This window comes from Dromiciops gliroides, chromosome 5 (assembly GCF_019393635.1).
Source record: "Dromiciops gliroides isolate mDroGli1 chromosome 5, mDroGli1.pri, whole genome shotgun sequence".
NCBI lineage: Eukaryota > Metazoa > Chordata > Mammalia > Microbiotheria > Microbiotheriidae > Dromiciops > Dromiciops gliroides.
This window is the reverse complement of record NC_057865.1, coordinates 180,767,123-180,791,790: the sequence shown is the minus strand read 5'-3', so window position 1 is coordinate 180,791,790 and position 24,668 is coordinate 180,767,123. Positions and strand designations below refer to the sequence as shown.

The 24,668-nt window shown below is 37.1% G+C and overlaps 1 protein-coding gene across 1 annotated transcript in view; it reads right to left on the bottom strand.

Annotated features, from left to right (window-relative positions):
- Positions 1–1,004: 1,004 nt before the first annotated feature.
- The window catches only part of LDHB (lactate dehydrogenase B), a 34,622-nt gene continuing 10,958 nt past the window's right edge, over positions 1,005–24,668 (bottom strand). The window contains exons 3-8 of the mRNA XM_043967052.1: positions 18,486–18,603; positions 13,696–13,869; positions 12,249–12,422; positions 10,745–10,862; positions 2,625–2,748; positions 1,005–1,358 (exon numbers count right to left, since the gene is read on the bottom strand). Of these exons, the coding sequence (XP_043822987.1) occupies positions 1,191–1,358; positions 2,625–2,748; positions 10,745–10,862; positions 12,249–12,422; positions 13,696–13,869; positions 18,486–18,603 (876 nt within the window). The 3' untranslated portion in view covers positions 1,005–1,190. The remainder of the gene's footprint in view (positions 1,359–2,624; positions 2,749–10,744; positions 10,863–12,248; positions 12,423–13,695; positions 13,870–18,485; positions 18,604–24,668) is intronic.

Here is a 24,668-nt window from a genome sequence, read left to right as displayed (position 1 = left end):
TGCTTCAAGCTGACCATCCCTTCTCTTCCTTGGTAGAATGAGGAAAATTGTTGAGGGCTGCTTGCTGGTGAGGCCAGAGGCATTTCCTGCTTTAATCTATCTACATTGTTACATGATATATTTGTGAATTCATTGCTGGTCTTGGGTAAATAAGTATCTAGAAATGGAATTGACTTTAGTTAGCTTTGAAGAATCTCTCAGCAAAGGGAGTCAGTAGCAAAGATCACCAGAGCCAGTACAGCAATAAAATGACCTCCTTGACTCATCTCCGCAGAGAATTGACTTATCAGCTGAGACTACCCTGTTTTGAAAAGCCCAGCTGAGTAAGGTGCTGACCCATTCAGTGAAGACATTATTCCCTCAAGTGAACTTGATAGAGTAGATCTAGCAGGCAACCAATAATTCACCCTCTGTTCCCACCCTCCCTCCTCATAGTCACAGGTTTCTTCCTTACCGCTTCAACTATACTTCTTTTTGCCTCTGAAAACATTATAATGGAGGGCCAATCCAATAAGACTGTTTTGGGTAAGGTCCTGATGAAGAATGTTTCCATCGCAACACCATTTTCATTTCTTTGTGAAGTATGAATTGTATTCCAGTTCCATCACATATAGAAATATTTGGCAAAAATGTAAGCAGTGAATAGAATTAAAAGCACAATTTGCAGGGCAGCTAGGTGGCGCAGTGGATAGAGCACTGGCCCTGGATTCAGGAGGACCTGAGTTCATATCCGGACTCAGACACTTAACACTTACTAACTGTGTGACCCTGGGCAAGTCACTTAACCCTCATTGCCCAGCAAAAAAAAAAGCACAATTTGCTAAAAAATAAAAACAAATAAACAAAAAAATTAATAAAAACCACACTCTCTGGAGACACAGATTATTTAGCCTAGCAATTACAGCTGTAACTTTTAATTTAATTTAATCATACTATCATATTCAAAAGAAAAAAGCTATTTATATAACTGGAAATATTAAAAGAATGTATCTTGGGGAAGAAAACACACTTCAGTAGTTTATTTGTTAGTTCATGAGTTCATATAGCAAGCTTTTACATCATATACTTTGATGCTGTGGCCAGAGTTGAGTTCAAGAGAAAAATTCTATCCACCAAGATAACTAATTACTAAGTGGGCACAGCAATTCATCTCGTGTTGATTGGGTTTCTACAGAATATTACTTTGCATGTTACAGGTCTTTCAGGTCTTTTTGGATGTCCCACAAGGTATCTGCGCTCTTCTTGAGTTGAGCTACCTCATCATCTTTCAGCTTCTGGTTGATAACGCTGGTCAGTCCTCGGGCATTCAGAATGCACGGAAGGCTGAGGAAAACTTCATTCTCGATGCCATACATCCCCTTTTGTAAACAAATAGTTTCTATTAGTCTTAGAAAGACATAAAACTAAGGAATTTAAAATATTTTCCAAGGGATAAGTTCAACAATTGAACCAACACTCTTTCATTCATGTATTTCAAAAGAACAGGCACTAGGGTTACTGGGAACTGGATCAAGACAGATAACTTGGGGAATCTAGTTTTTAGTATTTGTTGTATACATTGGTTCTATGTTTTTCCACAAACAGCCTAGTCACAGAGAAAATACACAACTCTATGAATGCAATATTGAAAGAAGATCCTGGGTGCGTATTTCTCAACACGGGAGAGCAATTTGGTTTGTCTGCCTGCCCTATCCCTATGTATAAAACATCACTACTGTGTAGGAGAAATTTCAGAGATACCTGATTCTGTAGGTCTTCAGTATAATTAAATCAAATTCCATTTTTATCCTTATGGAACAGGTGGGATACAATTTTTCATGAATAGCCAAATTCAGTACTATTTGAGAATTTCAGATTTAGAGATAGAAGGAACTTTAGAGGTCACCTAGTTCAATCCCCCACCCCCTTTTTTAAAAATGAGGAACTGAAATTTGTTCAAGGTCACACAAGTATTATTTAAATAGCTAGAATTTTAAAACAAAGCTTCTGACTCCAAGCTTATTGTAGTAGTTTTGTGTTCTTAAAGAACTTTTGATGAGAATAATTTTCACTTGATAGTGAATCCCTGCAACCTTGTCATAGAATTCCAGAGTTTACCTACTACTATCCAAGACAAAGTGTACACAGACTAGTTGATCAGCTTGTCCAAAAAAAAAGTAAATTAGGAACTTAAAGATTTATGACACTATTTACTTGATTCATCTGACTATCTTCATTCTGTCTCTATACTCACCAAATGACCTTCTGGTGATATTTTGGTTTTGCTGAAAGGCTTCTTAAAGGAAAGAGAAGAGACAGACCAACTGGAACAATGTGAATTACATCTGGTCCATGAGAGTTACATTTTTCAGTGTAAATTGGCATCATGGACTTATGAGTCTCTTTGGAGTTTGATAATTGCGATTATCTTTGGGTGACATCAAGTGAATATGTAAATCTAAGGACCAGATCCTGGATGCCTGATGACAATCCCTATTCCCCACCTCACCCCCTATCCATTACCCTCCCCCACTGGGGCATAGATCCCATGATGGCTTGCCTGAGAATTCAAACAATTTTTGCCTTTATTAAACTTATTAGAAAGGAGTGAAATAAGATTTTATCTCTCTACAAGTTTTTCTTACCTTCACCATAGTGGACACAGGATGAATCCTGGATAGATTTTTTAACATGGTCTCAATTAGATCAGCAACACTTAATCCAATAGCCCAGTTAGTATATCCTTTAAGTTTGATCACTTCATAGGCACTAAAACATAGTGAAAAAGAACATTGAAATAAAATGAAAATATTCCTCAAGATGCAACCTCCCATTGCATATACTGCTAGACCCAGTTGATATGTTGGCAACATGCCAACATTCCAGAAGGCAGAACTGTCTTCTCCCCCTACCTTGCTCTTTGTTTGTTATAAGGGATGGCTCTCTGGGTAGAATGTTTGGGAAATAAACCAAAAAGCAAGATTGGACAAAGGAAACAAGACTGAGTTTTGAAGTCATAGGGCTGAGGGTTCAAATGTCTGCTCTGCCCAGCTTTACTTTTGTGACCTTGGGTAATTTGCTTAGCCTCTCTGAGTCAGTTTCCTTGACTATAAAATGAAAGGGTTCGACTAGAAGACTATTAATATCCCATCCAGTTCTCAGTTTATACTTTCATATAACTCTATAATTTTTTAGAATGGAAAAAAGCCATTCAAAAGGTAAGGTAAAACAGTGGTGAGATAATCACTGCAAATCAGATTCATGTAAATATTAAATATATATACACACACATGAATCTGATATTATATATATGAACCTGATACCCAAATATATATAAATAATATATAAGCTATATTTCTATATATATAAATATATACTCATATATATGTATGTGTGCTCACACACACACATATGTGTATGTATATTTGTATATACATATATCCAAATAGTCACATGTGCAAGAAAGAATAAGAAGAGTGGTAGGTACAATTTTTTAAAAAAAGAAGGAATATTTACTTTTCTTGAGGCAAAGACCTCACTGGAGTTAGACATGTTTGAAAGAGTTTTGAGCAAGGTGAAATGTTGTCTTGCAATTTTCAATCATTCTGATCTATGCCACAAAAATGTACTGGGGTGTTTCAAAATCAAAGTAGAAGGGTAAGCATGGTGGAATTGGAAGAATGCAGGAGTCATCTAGATTCCAGCCCTGTTACTATTTAGCTTGAGACTGTGGCAAAATCAATTAACCTCTCTGTGCCTCAGTTCCCTTATCTATAATGGGGGCTATAATATTTGCATTACCTACTTCATTGGAATGTTGCAAGGAAAGCAGATTATAAAGTGCTATATAAATGTGAGCTATTATGTGGTCAGTCAGTTGACAAACATTTATTAAGTACTTATTATGTGCCAGGCACTATACTAAATACCAGGGCTACAAGAAAAGGTGAAAAAAATGATCTGGTCCTCAAAGTGTTCACATTCTAATTGATGGAGACATAGTGAAGCAATAGAAAATCTAGGACTAGAAGGTACCTTAGAGAACATTTAGTACAATCCCCTTATTTTACAAATAAAGAACTTGAAGACCAGATAGCTTAAATAACTTAACCAAGATTACTCAGTATCAAAACTGAGATCTGAATCCATCTCTGACTTCAAAATGATAACATCTTGCTACTCTGGGACAGTACCCTGAGTGAGGAGACCTGAGCTATAGATACAGCCCTACAACTAACTACTTGTGTAGGCTTGGGTAGATCCCTTAACATCTCTGTACTTTAGTTAAACAAGATCTCTAAGGTCCTTTTCACACCAAAATTAGGTTCTTAATATAATTTTATTGTAATGTAAATGTCCCTAAAATAGAATACTACCAAATTTCCAAGACTGTACCATAGTAGTAGGGATTTGTTGGCTTGTTTATCATAATTCTATTTAAATTTAAAATAATTTAATCAAAGGATTTTTTTCACTGACATCTTATGTAACAGAAAACCCAAACTTTACTGTATGGCAAACTAAGTGCAAAGGGCAGCAAAAGAAAGTATATCGTTTGAGATTGAAAAAATAAATAGTTTAAATACCTTTAAACCATCAAAATGGGAATTTATTCCTGCCTATGTGACCTGAACTAATTAATCACTCTTTACTTTTCCAAACAGTCAATATCATTACTAAGTATAGTACCAGAACTTAGAATCAAAATCACAGAAGTTCCTTTTTCAAAGGACCTCAGAGAGGGGCAGCTAGGTGGCGCAGTGGATAGAGCACCGGCCCTGGAGTCAGGAGTACCTGAGTTCAAATCTGGCCTCAGACACTTAACACTTTACTAGCTGTGTGACCCTGGGCAAGTCACTTAACCCCAATTGCCTCACTAAAACAAACAAACAAAGGACCTCAGAGGTCATCAAATCCAATCCATACATTAACAAAAATCCCCATTACAACACATCTGGCAAGCAGCCATCCTGCCTTTGCTTGAAGTTTTAAATTGAGGGTGAACCCTTATGTTCCCAGGCAAGCTATGCATCTTTTGGATAGCAATAATTCTTAGAAAAATTTCCTCTTGTATCAAGCCTAAATTTGAATCTTTACAACTTCCATACATATACTCTGGGGCCAAGCAGAACAAATCTAATGTAATCCCTCTTTCTGATGATAGCCCTTCTAAGACTTGAAGACAGCTGTAATGGCTACCTCCATCACCTCCCTCCTCTTGGCCAATCTTTTTTTCTCCAGGCTAGAAACCCCTCAGAGCCTTTAAATGATCCTCATATGACATAATCTGGAGTAACTACAGTATCACTATCCTGTTCACCCTCCTTTGAACATTCTCCAGTTTATCAGTATCCTTCCTACAGAATTAAAACAGCCAATCAGTCTTTCAATCAATCAACAAACATTTATTGAGTTGTGCTAGGTGTTAGGTGTAAAAAGAAAACAAACAAAAAACTGAATAGGTCCAGTCCCCAAGGAGCTGACGTTTTGCTGATCTGACCAAGATGGAGTTCAAATCGGCTGGGGTATTACTAATTTTCCTCATCTTATAAGCTAGACCTCTCTTAAAGCTGCTTATTATTATTTTTTTTTTGCCTGCTGTATCACTGCAGATTGGGTTTCAAGTCCACCAGACTCCACAAAAGTTATTCAAAATGCTGCTAGGGGGCGGCTAGGTGGCACAGTGGATAAAGCACCAGCCCTGGATTCAGGAGTACCTGAGTTCAAATCCGGGCTCAGACACTTAACACTTACTAGCTGTGTGACCCTGGGCAAGTCACTTAACCCCCATTGCCCTGACAAAAAACAAACAAAAAAAATGCTGCTAATCTACTACCCTTAATTTTCCCCCATTAGCATGAGTGATTTTTTCAAATGCTGTGCTAAAATATTGGTCAACTCCATTTATAAATCTTACCCTAATCTACCAGTCTAATAAACCAGCCAAAAAAGGAAATAAAGTTAATCTGACATAGACCTATCTTGACAAAGCCATGCTGGCTCTTTGTGATCGCTGTTCCCTTGTCCAAATATTAACTAATGATCCCCTTAGTGAAATGTTCTGAAATGTTGGCTTTAACTGAAATAAAAAAATCACTGGACCATAGTTTGTAATCTGCATTCTTTTGAAAATCAGGACACCAAAGCAAGGGTCATGGTCTGTCTCCTATTCTCCATGATCTTGTGTTTTGTTTTTAATTTTGTGTTTTTAAAGAATGAGTATTACTCAAAGGAAACATGCAAAAATTGTAACTCTCACAGGGAACACTTCAATGACTGTGAGAAAAATTGCAGTACCTATTGGTTTAGGAAATTCAATTGTTTTTAAGATCATTCAAGATCACAGTGAAACAGGATCAATCTCACTTCAGTACAAAGGAAAGTAAAGTCAAAAAATGAAAAATAATGCAAAGAACTAAAAGACCACTGCTGCAAAACGGCCTAATTTATACTCTAAGAATAAGCAAAGCCCTTCAGAAAGAGATGAAAATTTGGCGGGGGGGGGGGGGGGGGTAAATACTGATTCCTTTACAGAGTTGTGTAGGCTTCCTGAAGTTGGAAAAACATCAAGGCTAGCTTAAAACAACAACAGCTGCCATTACTATGAAGAAAAAAAATACTTTGGCCACGGGACAAGACAATACAAATTAGAATACTTAAACATTGAGAAAGGGTAGTTTTTATTGGTGAAACTCCTTTTTTTCATTCAACAGTCTACTAAAACCATTGTCAAAAGAAGTCTAAGTGAGCCTGTAAGATCTGGTATCTTAGACTGTAAAACATCTACCCAAAAATACATTTTGGAATTTCTTTTTACTATAGTGGACCTAGAAGTCTTGTCCCCAATGATGATGTTGAAATCTGATAAGTATATTGATATACTTAAAGGCAAATTTGCCTAACTTACAAATATTCCCAAATGGAGATATAATATCGCAACACAATGGTATGTTACATTTAAAAAAAGGGGTAAGAAATTTTTCTGAGATGGCTCAGTGGCTTGGGAACTCATCTTATTTAAAGCCTACTGAAAACATGGACTATAATCAAGCCTAGATTTGGGAAAATGGAGTTTGTCAAAAGTATGTTCAATAATAATATAAAGAAGTTTAAGTTTCATGATGAAAAATTAAAGAGGGTTCAAAATCTTATAAATTCGATGCCAGATCATGTAAAACAAGTGAATATAGCAGAAAGAAAATGTTATATAAAATGTTCTAAACTTTATTGTTTATTAATTATTTGACTTTTTGACAAATCTCTGCACACAAAAAGAACTGATAGAGAGAGAAGCACTTTTGCTACAATAGAGAGGTTGGGGCTATGCATGTGAAATGCTATATACATTGTTAGATGTGGTTTCTGTGGGGATTGCATTTTTTTTTCTTTTTTTAAAGCTTTTCTTTGTTATAAGAAAAAGTTAAATGTGGATGCAGAGAGTTATGGGGAAAGGGTTGGTATAAATATAAAAGGCAACAATCAAACTTGAAAAAAAAAAGAGAAAATTCTTACTTATCCATTGTCTCAAAGGACCTTTTGGAATATTTTCTCCTAATTTGGGATACATGTCAAATTATACCTGGCTTTCCTTTACTTTTTTTAAATCATACATTCTAAGATAAAGAGTCATTTCCTTACAAAGTGCCTACATTTCCATTCCAGCAACCAGTTCCTCCTTGTTAATAAGAATCAGATCTAAGCTAGGAGCTTCCCCTTATTGATTTCTTCAACTTTTTAACAATAAAATTATCAAGGCAAGTCAATAAATGATTTGTTATTCTACTTTTGGCAGGAAAGGTTCAAATAGATATCCAGATAATTTAAGTCTCCCATAAGTACCATGTCATATCTCTGGGCCGGCCTGTGGTAGGTTTGCACATTCATCTATTCCCTCTTTGTGTACAGGTGTTCCATATTATATTTCCAACTGTATTATTTCTATCTCTTCCTCTATTTGTTGTCACCCATACACTTTTCTTATCACACTGCCTCCATATGTTTTCTGGGTTTCCTTACAAGAGTAGAGGTTAAATGATATAAAATGCTATTACCATTACCTCTACCCAGCCTTTTACCTATACGATTCCTTTTGAATATAAGCCTGTTGAAAAGCACAATTCAGGGCAGCTAGGTGGTGCAGTGGATGGAGCACCGGCCCTGGATTCAGGAGTACCTGAGTTCAAATCCAGCCTCAGACACTTGACACTTACTAGCTGTGTGACCCTGGGCAAGTCACTTAACCCCAATTGTCCCGCAAAAAAAAAAAGAAAAGAAAAAAAAAGAAAAGCACAATTCACTCATAGGTTCCAACCCATTGAGTCAGTGATATCTTGTGAGATCAATTTTTCCTCCTGTTCACCTTGCTTGCACCTATGCATTTGTAAGTAGAGACCTGAGGTCATGAGTTTCTATTGCTAAATCCTTCCTTGATTTTGTCACCTGTGAATTTCTGAATATTTCTGACATTATTCTCTCTATACTTTGTCCACTTTCTATGACATGTAGATTTTGTCAGATATTCAAAGACCTTTTCTCTCAAGACCCCTGGCAAATCCCAGCCTTTTTAGCCGCATTCTATCTTCCAACAGAAGCTCAATATTCCTTTATTTTAAACCAATGTCCAGAAATCCAATTCTTGTTCTCAGATGCCATCATCATAACCTGCTGCTCACTTCTCACTTTGCCTTTCTTTTCTGAAGTCTTTATTTTCCATCAGGAGCAGTAATGAAAATATACCTGAGCCCCTAATATCTTCAGTACCCAGATGTCAAAGTATTTAGCAATGCTTCCTAGCACTGTCATTTGTGACCAAATGAATCTTTAGAACTGAGGTCATTAAGTTTCACAAACTTCAGGAGATTGTGTCACATCATGGATACAGGGCCCAAGGAGTCAGCAGATGTTATAATGTTGACAAAAAGCCTTCCTCAGAATGCCTCATCAGGTAGTCATCAACTACTGTTACTTGTCCCTTTTATCTTTGACCCATACTGGATATTAGGACTAAATAGGACTTGTGGAAATGTGTTATCATACACTGGAGGACAAAGCAATTGCTTCCTTCTCAGAAAGTCTAGATCCCTCCCCCTTTGGGAAGAGTCTCTTCTCCGTTAGTTACATGGATCCAAGTATTCAATGACCTTTCTTCTTCCCTTCTTCCTCTATGTGACATTCTTCTACTTGTCAATCTCCTGACACACATCAAAAATTTCCTCTATTTGTTTAGCTAATGGGAATGCTTTAATACATGAAAAATAAATGTAAAATATAACCAAAAATGGGTTATGAATAGAACTAAATGTGAGAAAAATTTGGGCCCCCCTCAAAAGCTGATTGAAGTTGTTGGGGGATGTTCAGGAGGTGAATTTCAGCAGGGAGAAGGGTACTTACTAATGGCTCCTTTCCTTCCCCCCTCCCCAGCAATCAGGATCACATGATGAGAGAGACCCAGGGCTGGTCATGTGGGGGATGAGTTTAGAGGGCTGCCCCTCTGACTATACTGCATTCCAATTGGCTAGCGTTTGGCGCCAGTGTTTTGGTGAGAAGATTGCAACTGAAGAAGAAGGGCAGAGCCAGCCTGTTAAGAGATAAAAGTATCCAGAGTCCCACAATCGAAGGCCATTTCCATTAGGGAGCTGGCCCATTCATGATCAAATGTATAAATAAAAGCCTTTGATACTTCTCCAACACTGAGTCCCAGAAATTTTTAAATGGGGTTTCTCACAATTTGTTTCCCACACTAAAGAAGAAAAATTTCATGGATTTGTGTGCAAGAGGGTATAATTCTTTATATTCACTTTTTTTTTTTTTTTGGTGAGGCAATTGGGGTTGAGTGGCTTGTCCAGGGTCACACAGCTATTAAGTGTCAGGTGTCTGGGGTCAGATTTGAGCTCGGGTCCTCCTGACTTCAGGGCCAGTATTCTATCTACTGCCCTACCTGTCACTACAAAATTATCCCTGATCTCCATACTTTTTGAAAATGAGAGCCTCACTGCATTGTTGTTCTTTTTTTTACCCTAGACAATCAATAAAACAATAAATAAAACCCAAATTGGCCAAATTCCAAGTTGTAAATTCTCAAACTGAAAAATTAACAATCAGTTCTTGAAGACCAGTATGAGATGGTTCCAGCACATCCCTAGAAGGAACCAAACACATCTGGTCCCACCCCCTAATTTCACAGATAAGAAAAGGTAAACATAGAGAAGTGAGGTAATTTACTCAAGTATGACTCCTAGTCTAGTGCTGTTTGTAGTGTTTCTCATTTGTTAAAAGAATTCCAGGGTCACCTAGGTGGTGCAGTGTATAAAGCACCTGCCCTGGATTCAGGAGAACCTGAATTCAAATCCAACCTTAGACACTTGACACTTACTAGGTATGTGACCCTAGGCAAGTCACTTAACCCTCATTGTCCTGCAAAAAAAAAACTCCATAAGAAAGGCAATGTTGGTTTTTACCATATAGCCTGTCTGTTACAGGTTTCATTAAATAAGCAGCGAAAGTGCTTCCAATCTTACCTCATTGGCTCCATAAGAGAAATGCCCATTTGATGAATGTGAGTGTCACTATTTGTGAGATTGAACACTTTCCCAAGTGATTACTAAAGAATGGATAATTTATAATCTCCTATCCAGCTCTATATCCCATATGCTTATGGCTCTGATTAATTGAGAAGGTAATCAAAATAATTATATACACTTCTATGCAGCGGGCAGATAATGGAAAATAAATCAAGGAGCCAAAGTAAGCTACTACATCCACTGACCTTTCAATCACCAGCTTATGAACTTCCTTCCAGTTCTCACTGTCATTGTCAGTTCCCATTTCTGGATTCAGCTCTTGGAGGGAAACACCTGCCACATTCACTCCACTCCACACAGCCACTGCATGAAAAAGACAGACAAATATTCTCTACCTGGAGAGTTTAGGAAGAAAGTCTTTCTTATTTTAATTACTCCAACTTTACCCTTTAGATAAGTTATGACTGCATCGAAGCTGAGATCTATGACATGATGGTAGCCCTTATAGCTACAGTGGAAATTCTGAAGAGGATGTCCGTTTTAATCTTTAAAAAAAACTCATGACTGACTGACCTTTAATACTCTAACATTTTCAACAAAGAGCTGTCCCAATTTTAAGGAAATTTTTAGTTCACATTTAGACAATGTGAAATCCTTCAAGTTACTTTATAGAAGGTTAGTGAAGAGAACCAGGTAAACTACCTCTAGCTTAGCTTAAACTTTTGTTCTGAAGATTTTTGAACCCTCTTCTCAATTAAAGCTTAGACGACAGAAGTTGAGGATGCTCTGTTTTGTTCATAAGCCTCTTCCCTGGAGTGGATTTCAGAAACATTAGAGTGGGATCCAGATCATTATCACTTACCTCTAAGCCCATTAATACTCAATCTAGCCTGAACCTGAGTGAAAACCCTGAGGAGACTCTAAGGGCCTGGAATGGACTGTCTGCTGATCTAAATTCATATGTTCAGACTATAAAGTTCATGGAATTACAGATATGGGTATAGAGGTAGGCAAAGGATGATATCACCTATGGACTCTTTAGCCCAGAATATGCTCTTGTTTTCTCAGCATATCATAAAATGATCTGAATATATTTTGCTCACCTTTCTTAGAGAATCACTGTTATTGTTTTTGTTGTTTCAATAAAGATAACCTTGTTTTTGAGGTTTTGGCTTTTGCTCTCTGCTTCATTTCAAGGTATATGGACAAGGAATTAAAATGCATAGATGTAGCATGCAATAATTTCAAGGGAAGTTTTACATTATCTCTGTCACTAAAATTAGTGAAACTTTCACATGTATATTTTAGGAAGAAACTAACCTTGTATTAATCAGTAACATTTTAATGAATTAATACTAAACTTATATTATTAGTCACTTCAATCTTTTGTGACAGATATACAGATGTGATGGATGATTATAGATTTACTGAATAGGGTCTAGGTATTCCCAAAAATCTATGGGATGGGGGGCAGGCTAGGTGGCACAGTGGATAAAGTACCAGCCATGGATTCAGGAGGACTTGAGTTCAAATCTGGCCTCAGACACTTGACACTTACTAGCTGTGTGACCTTGGGCAAGTCACTTTACCCTCCTTGTCCTGCAAAAAAAAATCTATGGAATGACAAAAAGAGGCATTAAAGTTTAAAAGTCATTCCATGAAATAAATATATATTCCTTGTCAGTCCTCAGCTCTGAACCTTGCCTTAAGACTATAAGAAAACAAAACAGATTTTTTTTTGTTCTTTACCACTTGAGTCCCCATGTTCTCCCAGGATCCAGCCATGGCAGCTGCTTGGGTGTATGCCAAGTTTTTCAGACATAAGATAACGGAATCTGGCAGAATCCAGATTGCATCCACTACCAATCACCCTGTGCTTTGGCAGACCACTCAGCTTCCAGGTGACATAAGTCAGGATATCCACTGAGAATAAAACAAAGTCACGAGTGAATAAGAATTATATTCATGATTGGTTCATTGCTATGCCCTCTCCCCAAAGTGAAAAATGGCCAAAAAGGCATAACTAACATAGCCCATGATTTTCTACCTTCATACTTTTGCTCACATTAGAGTAAACTAGAATGTCCTTCCTTCACTTCCCTTCTCCTCACTGAGTGAATTAATATCTATCTTTTGTAATTCAATTTAAACATTACTCTTCCAGGGAGACTTCCTTAATTTCTCTTCCCCCACTCCGAAGTTGGTGATTGCTTCCTTTTCTATCTCACATTCATTTTATGCCTTTCCGATGCACTCATCATGTATTATTTTGCAATTGTGTATGCATTATGTACATGTTTACATTATGGGGTACATGTATATTTTTATATTTCCCTAAAAGACTCCAAACACCACAAAAGCAAGCACCAGGGTTTATCTAATGTTTGTATTTCCTGCAAAGCTTCAATACAGTGCTCTTTACACATTGGGTTCTTAAAAATGTTTTTGAGTGCATCATTGACCTTTTCAGTGTGGAAAAAGTGATATTAGAAAGGACAAGGCTTTTAAGGGGAAAGTTTTCTATATATTTAGAATAAGATCAAAAATAAATATGGATAGACATGACATTAAAAAGAAAAGAGCATCAATAAAATTTTGAACAGGAAAAAATAAAAGTCATTGTCTTTCAAAATTCATCTCCTTTAACTCTTTTAGGAGATTTGCAGCAGGTGGGAATATGACAGTCATTGTGTTCATGACAAAAGAGCAAGGTCAAGAAGTGAAATGACATTACCAATTAAAGTTGGGACATTCTAATGTTCTCTTATATATCCCATTACACACAGGATTTTCTGAACACTTGAAAGTGTAAATGGTTAATAAAAACATACTAGGGCTAAGAGATGAAACCTTTTATACATTTCTACTCCCAGCAGTCTTTAGCTGTCATTTTATTGGCTAACCATAGTATAAGTAATGTAATATAACTTGTTTCCTAATGAGAGGCAAACAAGGTATAACAGAGCAAGGATTTGGAAGTCAGAAAAACTTGAGTTTGTTCCATTTAGCCTCACTACTGTATGACTGATACTAATTACACTACTTTAAAAGCTTGGGAAGATTATAAACTACAAAGTACCACAGAAATTTAAGTTAAGCATTAGCAGACAACTAACACTTTTTTTTTTTTAAGTCAAAAGCCAACTTTTAGGACTTGGTGAATCAAAGATTAATGATGTTAAGGTGCCATATTTACCTGGGTTGGAAACCACAATTATGGTACAGTCTGGGCTATACTTTACAATCTGGGGGATAATAAATTTGAAGACATTCACATTCCTCTGTACCAGATTGAGGCGACTCTCTCCCTCTTGCTGACGGACTCCTGCAGTGACTACAACAATCTTAGAACCAGCAGTGACAGAGTAATCTGTAAGAAAAAAGATAGAGGGTTAAACTGTTTATATTTGAAAAATGACTACTGATACCTAGCACACAGGAAGGTACTCAATAAATGTTTCAAGAATAAATTAGTTGCAGGGCAGCTAGGTGGCACAGTGGATAGAGCACCGGCCCTGGAGCCAGGAGTACATGAGTTCAAATCCGGCCTCAGACACTTAACACTTGCTAGCTGTGTGACCCTGGGCAAGTCACTTAACCCCAATTGCCTCACTAAAAAAAAGAAAAAAAAAGTAAGTTTTTCCTACATTGACCCCAAATTTGTGGCTCTGTAGCTTCTTCTCATAGTTAATATTTCATCCCTTTAGAAGAAAGCAGAAAGACTAAGCAGTATTCTGCATAATAGTCATGGCAAATAGTTGAACAAGATTATCACTCCATCCCTAATCCTTCTCTTCTTCACTCTAAACCCCCTCAATTCTTTTATCTGGTGGTCCTCATATGGCATGATCCTTAGGCCCTTCTCTATTTTAATTTTGCTCCTCTGGACAACATGTCAATGACTTTCCTAAAATGTGCCCCCCCAACCCCCAAAACTAAACACAAGACAACCAATGCGATCTGATCAGAGTACAATGCGGTTATAACCTCCAGTATTGAGCACTCAATTGAATATTTCAAAAGCACTTGTTGGGATTTGATTACTTACATTGGAGATGAAAGGTTCTTAAAGTCCTATAATTGAAAAGAACCACTCTCTCTAAGCCTTATTTCCTCACTTATAAAATTAAAAAGTTGAACTCAATTATTTCTGAAGTCTTTTTTCTGGTTCTAAATTGTATACGCAGTGTTTTACTGAATCATTTGTCATTCCTGAAATCTTCTACTTTGGGGCTTCTAATCTATAGTTCTTATATGAGAGGGTATAAAGGAATGATTCAATCTAGATTTCTTCTGCAAGTGAGGAGATTCCAAAAAATTTTGAAATTTAGTTTATTAAAAATCGGATTATTCTCCAAAGAAAGAACTGATATTGATTGAACAGATTTGAAGCATGCTGTTTTTCATTTCCATACTTTTATTTCTTCTTTTATTCAAGGTTTTTTTTTAATATAAAATTACTAATATGGTAATGTTTTATAGAACTGCACAAGTTGTTTTTTTGTTTGTTTGTTTGTTTTAGTGAGGCAATTGGGGTTAAGTGACTTGCCCAGGGTCACACAGCTAGTAAGTGTTAAGTGTCTGAGGCTGGATTTGAACTCAGGTACTCCTGACTCCAGGACCAGTGCTTTATCCACTGTGCCACCTAGCCGCCCCAGAACTGCACAAGTAAACCTATATCTGATTACTTACCACCTCAGGGAGTGGGGAGGGTAGAAAGGGAAGGAGGGATAGAATTTGGAATTCAAAACTTTAAATAAAAATGTTTTTTTTTTTTTAATCAGAGTGCTTGGGGGCAGCTAGATGGCGCAGTGGATAAAGCATCGGCCCTGGAGTCAGGAGTACCTGAGTTCAAATCCGGCCTCAGACACTTAACACTTACTAGCTGTGTGACCCTGGGCAAGTCACTTAACCCCAATTGCCTCACTAAAAAAAAAAAAAAAAATCAGAGTGCTTTATCAAATACTCGCCAATTAGACACAAATGTAGAATTGTGCAACTAAAAGAAATCTTTGATATCACATTCTTACAAATGAGGATACTGAGACCTATCCTTTGTTTTTTTTAAAATAACTTTTATATTTCTAATCAAGTTTTACTGTTTCAGATACTATCACTTCTCATATAGTTTTGAAGCTTTCAGCTGTTTACTACTGGGGAATAACTTTGTTTTTCTCTTTAGATTTATTTGGTTCATTTCAAATTAGGAAAAACTTTAATTTTGTGTTTTTATGACCCTTTTCCAAAGTATATTTACTCTGGGTGGTGGCTAAATATTAAAAGATCTAAGTGTAGACCTTTTCACCTAGAAGAACTCTAACTAGAAGTGCTAGGAGTCACCTGGCAATGGCTATATTTTGGAAGTCGGAAAATTTAGATATCAACTAATTTTAGTTGGGATTCCTAAGAGATGCATCCAACCTTAAATCATCTTCTGCTCTTGGAAAAACTGCATAAATGAACTAGTCTTTAGCCAAAAAAGCAAATTATATTCTCCAGTCAGGTGCCTAGCTCTCTCAAGGATTCTAAGTCTAACCTATATTCAACTTTTAATAAATTTTCTTGAGAAAGGACAGAGGATCATACAATTAATGGATTAGTAGTGGGGAGTAAGGGAATAATAAAATAGTGAAAGAATTCTTTTTCAAATCATAGAATATAAAAATGAAAATGGGAAAAATAGTCACTTCAAAGCCAGTTGAAGAAAGTTACTACATTCAACTAGGAACATTGTTAATTATATTAAATATTAAAATAATTAAAATAAGCTGGGGGCAGCTAGGTGATGCAGTAGATAAAGTATCAGCCCTAGATTCAGGAGGACCTGAGTTCAAATCTGGCCTCAGACACTTACTAGCAGTGTGATCCTGGACAAGTCACTTAACCCTCATTGCCCAACCAAAAAAAAAAAAAAAATTTGTGCTGGTAGCTTAAATCTCCTCCCACCATGGTCCATCTCCCTCCCTCCAGACAATGTTCTTATTTTCTCTTTCTCAGTCTCACAACCAATCAACAATGTGGTAAGCACTTTGCTATATGTTTAGGGATACACACACACATACATACATACATACATATATACATAATGTGAAATAATTCCTACACTCAAGGATCATACTGTCTAATGGGAGATGAGCATATATATAAAAATATAGGGCACAAATAAAAAATAAGTGCAAATATATACAAAGTCCTTAAGTACAAGGTAAAGAGGCAGGGTGCTTGCAGGTGGGGAGCATGGATTAAGAAAGACTTCATGTGGAGAAGATAGATGGTGCTTGAGCTGTCTTTAAAAAAAACGACTGATTCTATGAGACTGGGGAAAGGAGGAAGTACAATCCAGAATGATAGGCAAAAACAATGGAATATCGTATGTTTGAATAACAGAAAGAAGGCCAGTTTGTTTAGGTTGTAGAGTGTAGGGATGGGGGCGGGGGAAGGAGTAATATCCAATGAGGATGCAGTAATAGGTTGAAGACAGGCTTCAAAACATGGCTTCAAAAGCTAAACCAATAAGTTTATATTTGATTGGAAGGTACTGGAGTTGACTGAATAGGGGAGTCACATGGTCATATCTGTACTTAAGGAAAATAATTTTTGGCAGTAATATGGAAGGTGGACTGAAGTGGGGAGAGATGAGGCAAGGAGACCAAAGCAGAAAGCACTACTCTACTATAGGTAAAAGGTGATGAAGGCCTAAATTAAGGTGGTATCTGTATAAATAGATAAAAGGGGTTAATGTGACTGATGGTATGGAGGTAGAAATGGCAAGATTTTGGTAATTTATAGGTATTTGCAGTGAGGGAGAGTGAGGAGCCAAGAACAATTATTAAAATGAACCTGAGGGGGCAGCTAGGTGGCACAGTGGATAGAGCACTGGCCATGGATTCGGGAGGACCTGAGTTCAAATCCGGCCTCAGACACTTGATACTTACTAGCTGTGTGACCCTTGGCAAGTCACTTAACCCCAATTGCCTCACCAAAAAAAAAAAAAAAAATGAAGCTGAGAAGCAAGAAGGATGCTGGTACCTTTGACAGAAATAGTGAAGTCTGGAAGAGGGGATGATTTGTAGGGAAAGATAATGAGTTTGGTTTTGGACAGACTGAGTTTGAGATATCTCTAGGACATCCAGTTTTAAATGCCCTGTTGATGTGGAACTGAAACTCATGTAAAAAATTAGGACTATATTTATAGATCTGTGAGTCATCTGTATAGAGATGATAGTTAATACATGGGAGCTGTTATTGAAAGTTCATAGAGGGAGAACAGAGGGCCTAACAGAACCTTGGGGAACATCCACAGTTAAGGGGCATGGTATAGATGATGATCCAGCAAAGGAGAGGAGCAGCCAAATAAATAGGAAGTGAATTGAGAGAGGAGTACCCTATCAGAAGACAGAATCCAGGAAGAGAGGGTGGTCAATAGTGGCAAATATAGCAGATTGGTCAAGAAGGATGACAACTGAGAATAGACCATCAGATCTGGCACTTGAGAGACCATTGTTAACTTTGGAGAAAACAATTTCAGTTGAATAATGAAGTTTGGAGTGAGATTGTCAAGAAGTTGAGGAGTGAGAAGAGAAGAAGTGAAATCATTGAGGACTGAAAGTTTTTTTTCAGGAATTTGGTTGAGAAAGGGAAGAGAGATATAGCACTTACTTGAGGAGACCCTAGGTAAAGTGAAGGTTTTTAAGAATGGGGAAGAATATCTATCTTATGGGTTTTTTTAATTATGAAAAATTCATTTAGAGTATCAACACAGAGTAATACAGATTTGAAACTACCTTTATAAAAAAAAAAGAACAAACATTAGAGGGGCAGCTAGATGGCACAGTGGATAGAGCACCAGCCCTGGAGTCAGGAGTACCTGAGTTCAAATCCAGCCTCAGACACTTAACACTTACTAGCTGTGTGACCCTGGGCAAGTCACTTAACCCTAATTGCCTCACTAAAAAAAAAGAAAAGAAAAGAAAAAAAAGAAACTACCTTTATCAGCCACAATTTTAGGAGTTTGGAGAAATAAGCTCCCATGTTGCAGATCCATCATTTCTCCTTTGAGTTTGTCTTCCAAAACATCAACAAGGGCAAGTTCATCAGCAAGACTCTATAAATACAAAAACAAGTCTTTTAGTTAAAAATTTTTAAGAAAATCCAACCTTTACCCTAGAAATATTATGTTTTAGAAGCTACACGATAATGTTTAAAAACTAGGTAAGACATAAATAGCCATCTAGTATTTTGCTTACCTCACAGGAACATAGACTTTGAGCTGGAACTGCCTTTATGGAGCTAACCCAACTTTTAATTTTTTTAATTTTTTTTGCGGGACAATGAGGGTTAAGTGACTTGCCCAAGGTCACACAACTAGTAAGTGTCAAGTGTCTGAGGCTGGATTTGAACTCAGGTCCTCCTCAATCTAGTTCCGGTGCTTTATTCACTGTGCCACCTACCTGCCCCCCAAATTCTTTTTTTTTTACAGTTGAGACAACTAACGGTCAGAAGTGCAGTAACTTGGGGCAGCTAGGTGGCGCAGTGAGTGGATAAAGCACCGCCCTGGATTCAGGAGGACCTGAGTTCAAATCGAGCCTCAGACACTTGACACTTACTAGCTGTGTGACCCTGGGCAAGTCACTTAACCCTCAGTGCCCTGCAAAAAAAAAAAAAAAAGAAAAAGAAGTGCAGTAACTTTCCCAAGGTCATACAGACATATCAGGTGGCTAAACCAGGATTTAAACCCATATCACTTGCCTCCAAATTTAGTCCTATTTCCCCTTATAATTACCTAATTCCATTTCCTACTGCCATGCTAAAATAATCTTTATATACTATTAATACACTTTTCATTATATTTGTTTGGAAAGAAACTTCATAATTTCAAAACAATATAAGAAAAATATTTTTATTGATTTAGCAAATTGCTAAGGTTAAAAACCTAAATATTAAATTATACATATTAGAACCCATGCTTTAGAATTGAGATTCATTCTGCCCTTTAAACTCTTCTAGTTCTAATGAGAAAATAAAAGCTATAAAAGATATTACATTACTGTTACAACCTGAAAATTGGGACCTCATAACATATTTTTTAAGAGCTTACTAGTCCAATTCATCTGTAAGATGAAGAAGCTAAGATGAAGAGAGGTAAAGAGTTTTATACTAAATCACAGTCACATAAAAGCAGAACCAATTATTAGGTGTACTAATATTTGATCCTCTAGTGCTCTTTCCACTTTATTGCCTTGATCAACCAGAACATTGTTCCTAAGTAAGCTAAATTTGGTCAATGTCACAATGCTTAGAGCAGATTATTTGGATTTGCAAATTGTTTGACTTAATCAAGATCCTTCAGGATTTTACATTATTTTATGGTAAAACCTCACTAAGCCTAGCACAGCTGATTTCTAATTGTGACAATACTGCCTTGGTCAATTATTAGAACAATTTAGAATTAGGGATCATCCAGATAGGCATTTATTTAAAAATATCTATTTATGGGCAGCTAGGTGGCGCAGTGGATAGAGCACCGGCCCTGGAGTCAGGAGTACCTGAGTTCAAATCCGGCCTCAGACACTTAACACTTACTAGCTGTGTGACCCTGGGCAAGTCACTTAACCCCAATTGCCTCACTAAAAAAAAAAAAATCTATTTATTATATCAGAGTCTAGTAGAACCTTAAACAGTTCCAAGTATATATCTAAAGCTATAGGGACAGCTAGGAGGGATAGTGGATAAAGTTCCAGGCCTGGAGTCATGAAGACTCATCTTCCTGAGTTCAAATATGGTCTCAGACATTTATTAGCTATGGGGCCCTGGGCAAGTCACTTAACCCTGTTTGCCTCAGTTTCTTCATCTGTAAAATAAACTGAAAAAGAAAATGGCAAACCACTCTGGTATCTTTCCTAAGAAATCCCCAAATGGAGTCACAAAGAGTTGAACATGATTGAAATGACTGAACAACAAAACCTAAAGCTATAAAACAACATTTCTTTTGAATTCAGATTCTTCACTAATTTAAACTGGCCCTCTCTCATTAGTACAAATTTTATTGTACTTCATATTCTCCCTTTGGTGTTGGGGTTTTTTTGTTGTTGTTGTTGTTGTTTGTCCTTTGTTATCAAAAAGCACTATGACAGAAGTCATGGCTTGCTAAATTGGATTTAAGTGAGGGAGGGCTATGCAAAGTCACCAACCTCACTCTCTCCTTTAGAACCATCTGGGTCCAGTAGCAAGATATACATCAGGACAACTGGAAATGGCACTGGATGTTTAAGGTAATTGGGGTTAAATGACTTGCCCAGGTTCACATAGCTAGTATGTGTCAGAGGTGAGATCTGAATTCAGGTCCTCTTGACTCCAGAGCCAGTGCTTTATTCACTGCTCCACCATCTGCCCTTTCTCCCTTTGTAATCACCAAATATTTAACCAATCTTAAATGGGATAAAATTACAAAAGAGAAAAGAAATGTAGATGAGTTTCAACTAATTCTGATTGGTCCATTTCTTTTCTTCTTGATGTAAATCTATTTCAGGAAATTCCAAAAATTAATATATTCAAGATTGAAGACATTTAAATTAGAAACTTGGGGAGGATGTTGTTGAATGTGAGATCTTTTTCATATTTTAACATAAAGGAAAACTCCATGCCTTGGCCAAGAGATGAGTTTAATCCAGAAGTGATAGCACCAGTTTGGATAGGACAAGGTAAGCCACGTCCAACAATTCAGGAAAAATATGTCCTGTCCTGAAGTTATCCTAAGCTTGAAGTACTCTAATAAAGATAATTGGATTCAGTAACAACTTATTTCCTGGTATTTGGATTTATTCTAGTGTACTGGTTCCCAAACAGAGAAATGAAGAAGGGAGGGGAAGTGAGAATTCATATGTACATCAAGCACTTATGTTTTCATAATTATTTAATTCCAAGAAATATGCAATATGATTCAGTATGTCAATGTAACAAACCTCCCTCCTGTAAACTTGTAATTATTTGCATTACCATTTTTCAAATCAATAGTATTGTGACTAATAAGATAGAAATTCATTTAAAAGTTGCTATATTCATAGTAACTTTCTGGCATTATAGATTTCTTCAATTACTAGATACTTTTAAAAAATGCAAAATTACAGGCATGGAGTTCCCTGAATTTCTTTTTTTAATTTTGAAAAGGGTGTCAGGAGGTCACCTCATACTTGAAAAAAGTTGGTAATTACTCTTCTACTGTAGGTTTCCTTTTAGTTGGAATCTCTAGGTTGGCCCTGGAGGGAAGGGATATCAGGTATCCTCTCCAAAAATATTAGGGTTAGAGGTGGGGCAGGAGCAAGATTGGAAAGAGAACTGAGCCATGTGGGCTATGAAAACACCTCAGACAAACATAATTTTCATAGGTCCCCCAATTTGGACTTGGTGCCCCCTAGAACCAGATCAGAACCACATTAACTTCTCTAGTAGCCAAGTTCACTATCTACTTCTAAGACTTTTCTTCAATATTCCTGTTTTCAAAAATAGAGTAAAATAATATTGAAAAGTCCTATCTGACCTCAATTTATTCTTTTTTTTTCATTTTTATTTATTTGGGTTTTTTTCCCGTTACATGTAAAGATAGTTCTCAACTCTTGTCCATACAAGCTTTCCAATTCCAGATTTCCCTCCCTCCTCCCTCTCCCTCCCCGCTCCCCCAGACAGCAGGCAATCCGATATAGGTTATATATATACCCATAATAACATTAATCCCATTTCTGCACCAGTCATGTTATAAGAGAAAAATCAGAGCAATGATGAAAAAACTCAAAACAGAAAAAACAACAGCACCAAAAACAAAAGAAATAGTATGGTTCACTCAGCATCTATACTCCACAGTTCCTTTTTTTTTTTTTTCTGGATCTGGAGATCCTCCTCTATCATGCGTTCCCTGGAATTCCTCTGCACCATTGCATTGGCAAGAAGAATATAGTCCATCACAGTAGATCAACACTCAATTTTGATGATACTGTGTACAATGTTCTTCTGGTTCTGCTCATCTCACTCATCATCAGCTCATGCAAGACCCTCCAGGTTTCTCTGAACTCCTCCTGCTCATCGTTTCTTACAGCACAATAGTATTCCATTGTATTCATATACCACAACTTATCCAGCCATTCTCCAATTGATGGGCATCCCCTCAACTTCCAATTCCTTGTAGCAACATAAAGAGCAGCTGACCTCAATTTATTTTCAAAATTTTATAAGGCAATAAAATTGTTAAAGGTTTGGGTGACGTACACAGTAGGTAAAAGAAATTTGTAGCTAAATGAAAAGATGGTTCACATCTTAGAAAGACAAATAAACAAAGTTGGTAGAATTTGAAGTGTTAATCAAATCCATTAACAAACATTTATTAAGTATCAATTATGTTGTGTCTGTCCCTGCCCTCAAGGAGTTTACAAAGCAGCTACAGAAGACAATATTTTCATATAAAGGCAGATACAAAATAGATGCAAGATAATTTGGGAGGGATGAGGGGACTAGCATCTGGCAGGAAAGGCTTCAAATTGAAAATGACTTCAAGACTTACTCGGGATTCAAAGAGGCAGAATTGAAGGAGTGTATTCCAGGCATGGAAGACAGCCAATGTAAAGATATAGGGAGAGAAAATGGAGTATCATGTCTTGAGGAACAATAAGAAGCCTAGTTTGACTGAACTTAGTACACATGGAGGGGAGTAATATGTGTTGAGGCTGGAATGGTAGGCTAAGGTGAGGTTGTGAAAGAAACTAAATATCAAAGAGTTTGTTGAACAGGGAACATGGTCCAACAAATACTTTAGGAAAAAACACTTTGGAAGCTGTGTGGAGGATGGAGTTATTGTTTGTACTTGAAGAGGACCATGATATTGGGGTGATGTCATGACTTGTACTGAATTAGATTTAAGTGAGGGAGGTCTGTGCAAGGTCACCAACCTCACTCTCTCCACCAAGAGCCATCTGGGTTCAGTGGCAAGATATATATCAGGATGACTGGAGATGGCCCTGGATGTTTAAAGCAATTGAGGTTAAGTAACTTGCCCAAGCCTCACAGCTAGTAAGTGTCTGAGGTGAGATTTGAACTCAGGTCCTCCCAACTTCAGGGACAGTGCTCTATCCACTGCACCACCTACCTACCCCATGTTGGGAATGCAGTAAAGTGGGGAAAAGAACTGAGGCAGAGATGCTAGCTGGGATGCTTTTGCAAATGGTACTATGTAGGAGACTACATCTTTTTATAGTCAAACAACTTACTGAAGGCAAAAACAATACAATATTCCACTGTGAATATTTTTAAGCTTTTGCCTCCAGATAATGTTGTCTTAAAGGTTCTCTTTCAACATGTCTCCCACAAAATCAACAAAAATATCAGCCCTTAGATGATTCATTTCAAACAGGGCCCAGAAAATGGAAACATACTGGTCAAGTGTTTACCACTGTCACAGATGATGTCCAGCAAAATTCAAATGAGAGAAGAATCCCCTACTCAGGTCCTTCATGTTATGTTCCCATTTGCAGGGGACATTGTGCTAAACATTGTCCTTTAACAATGTGAAGATTTCTCAAGGAGTTCCATAAAATTACTCAAGAGTTTGACCTAACTTGGGGGGGGGGGGGCCAACACAGAGTAAAATGGAGGAATAATGTTGTTCAGATGTCCACATGATGCACTGGTAGCCATACAATTTCAAGAGGGCTTAGAGGAAGGTCTCCAGACCGTCTAAAGAAGATTTATTGTAGAGCATGGACAAAAGTCACCTTAGATGAACATGTGGATGGGTATCATTAGAGGAAATAGCCATAATGATGAGATCGCTGTTCCATTTAAGTATAGAAGTATGTAATAGTTATTGGATCTGAAACCAAAATGCATTTAACTCTCTAGTTCAAGGTCACACTGCGTATAAAAGTTAGAGTTGCAATTCCAGCTCTGGAAAGATAGACGGGAACCAGTTCATGGAGGGCATATAAATGTCCTAAATGTATTATCTAGAGGTGGATTTGACTCAATACGGCAGCCTAATATAGCAGAAACCACACTGGTTCTATTATTAGAAATACTGGGTTGTTTCTTTTTTCCAAAATGTTGTTCTATTTTCAACATTTTTTATTTTAATATTTCTGGATGCTTTGGTCAATTCAACTTCTTATAATTAAATTTGTTTCTCTA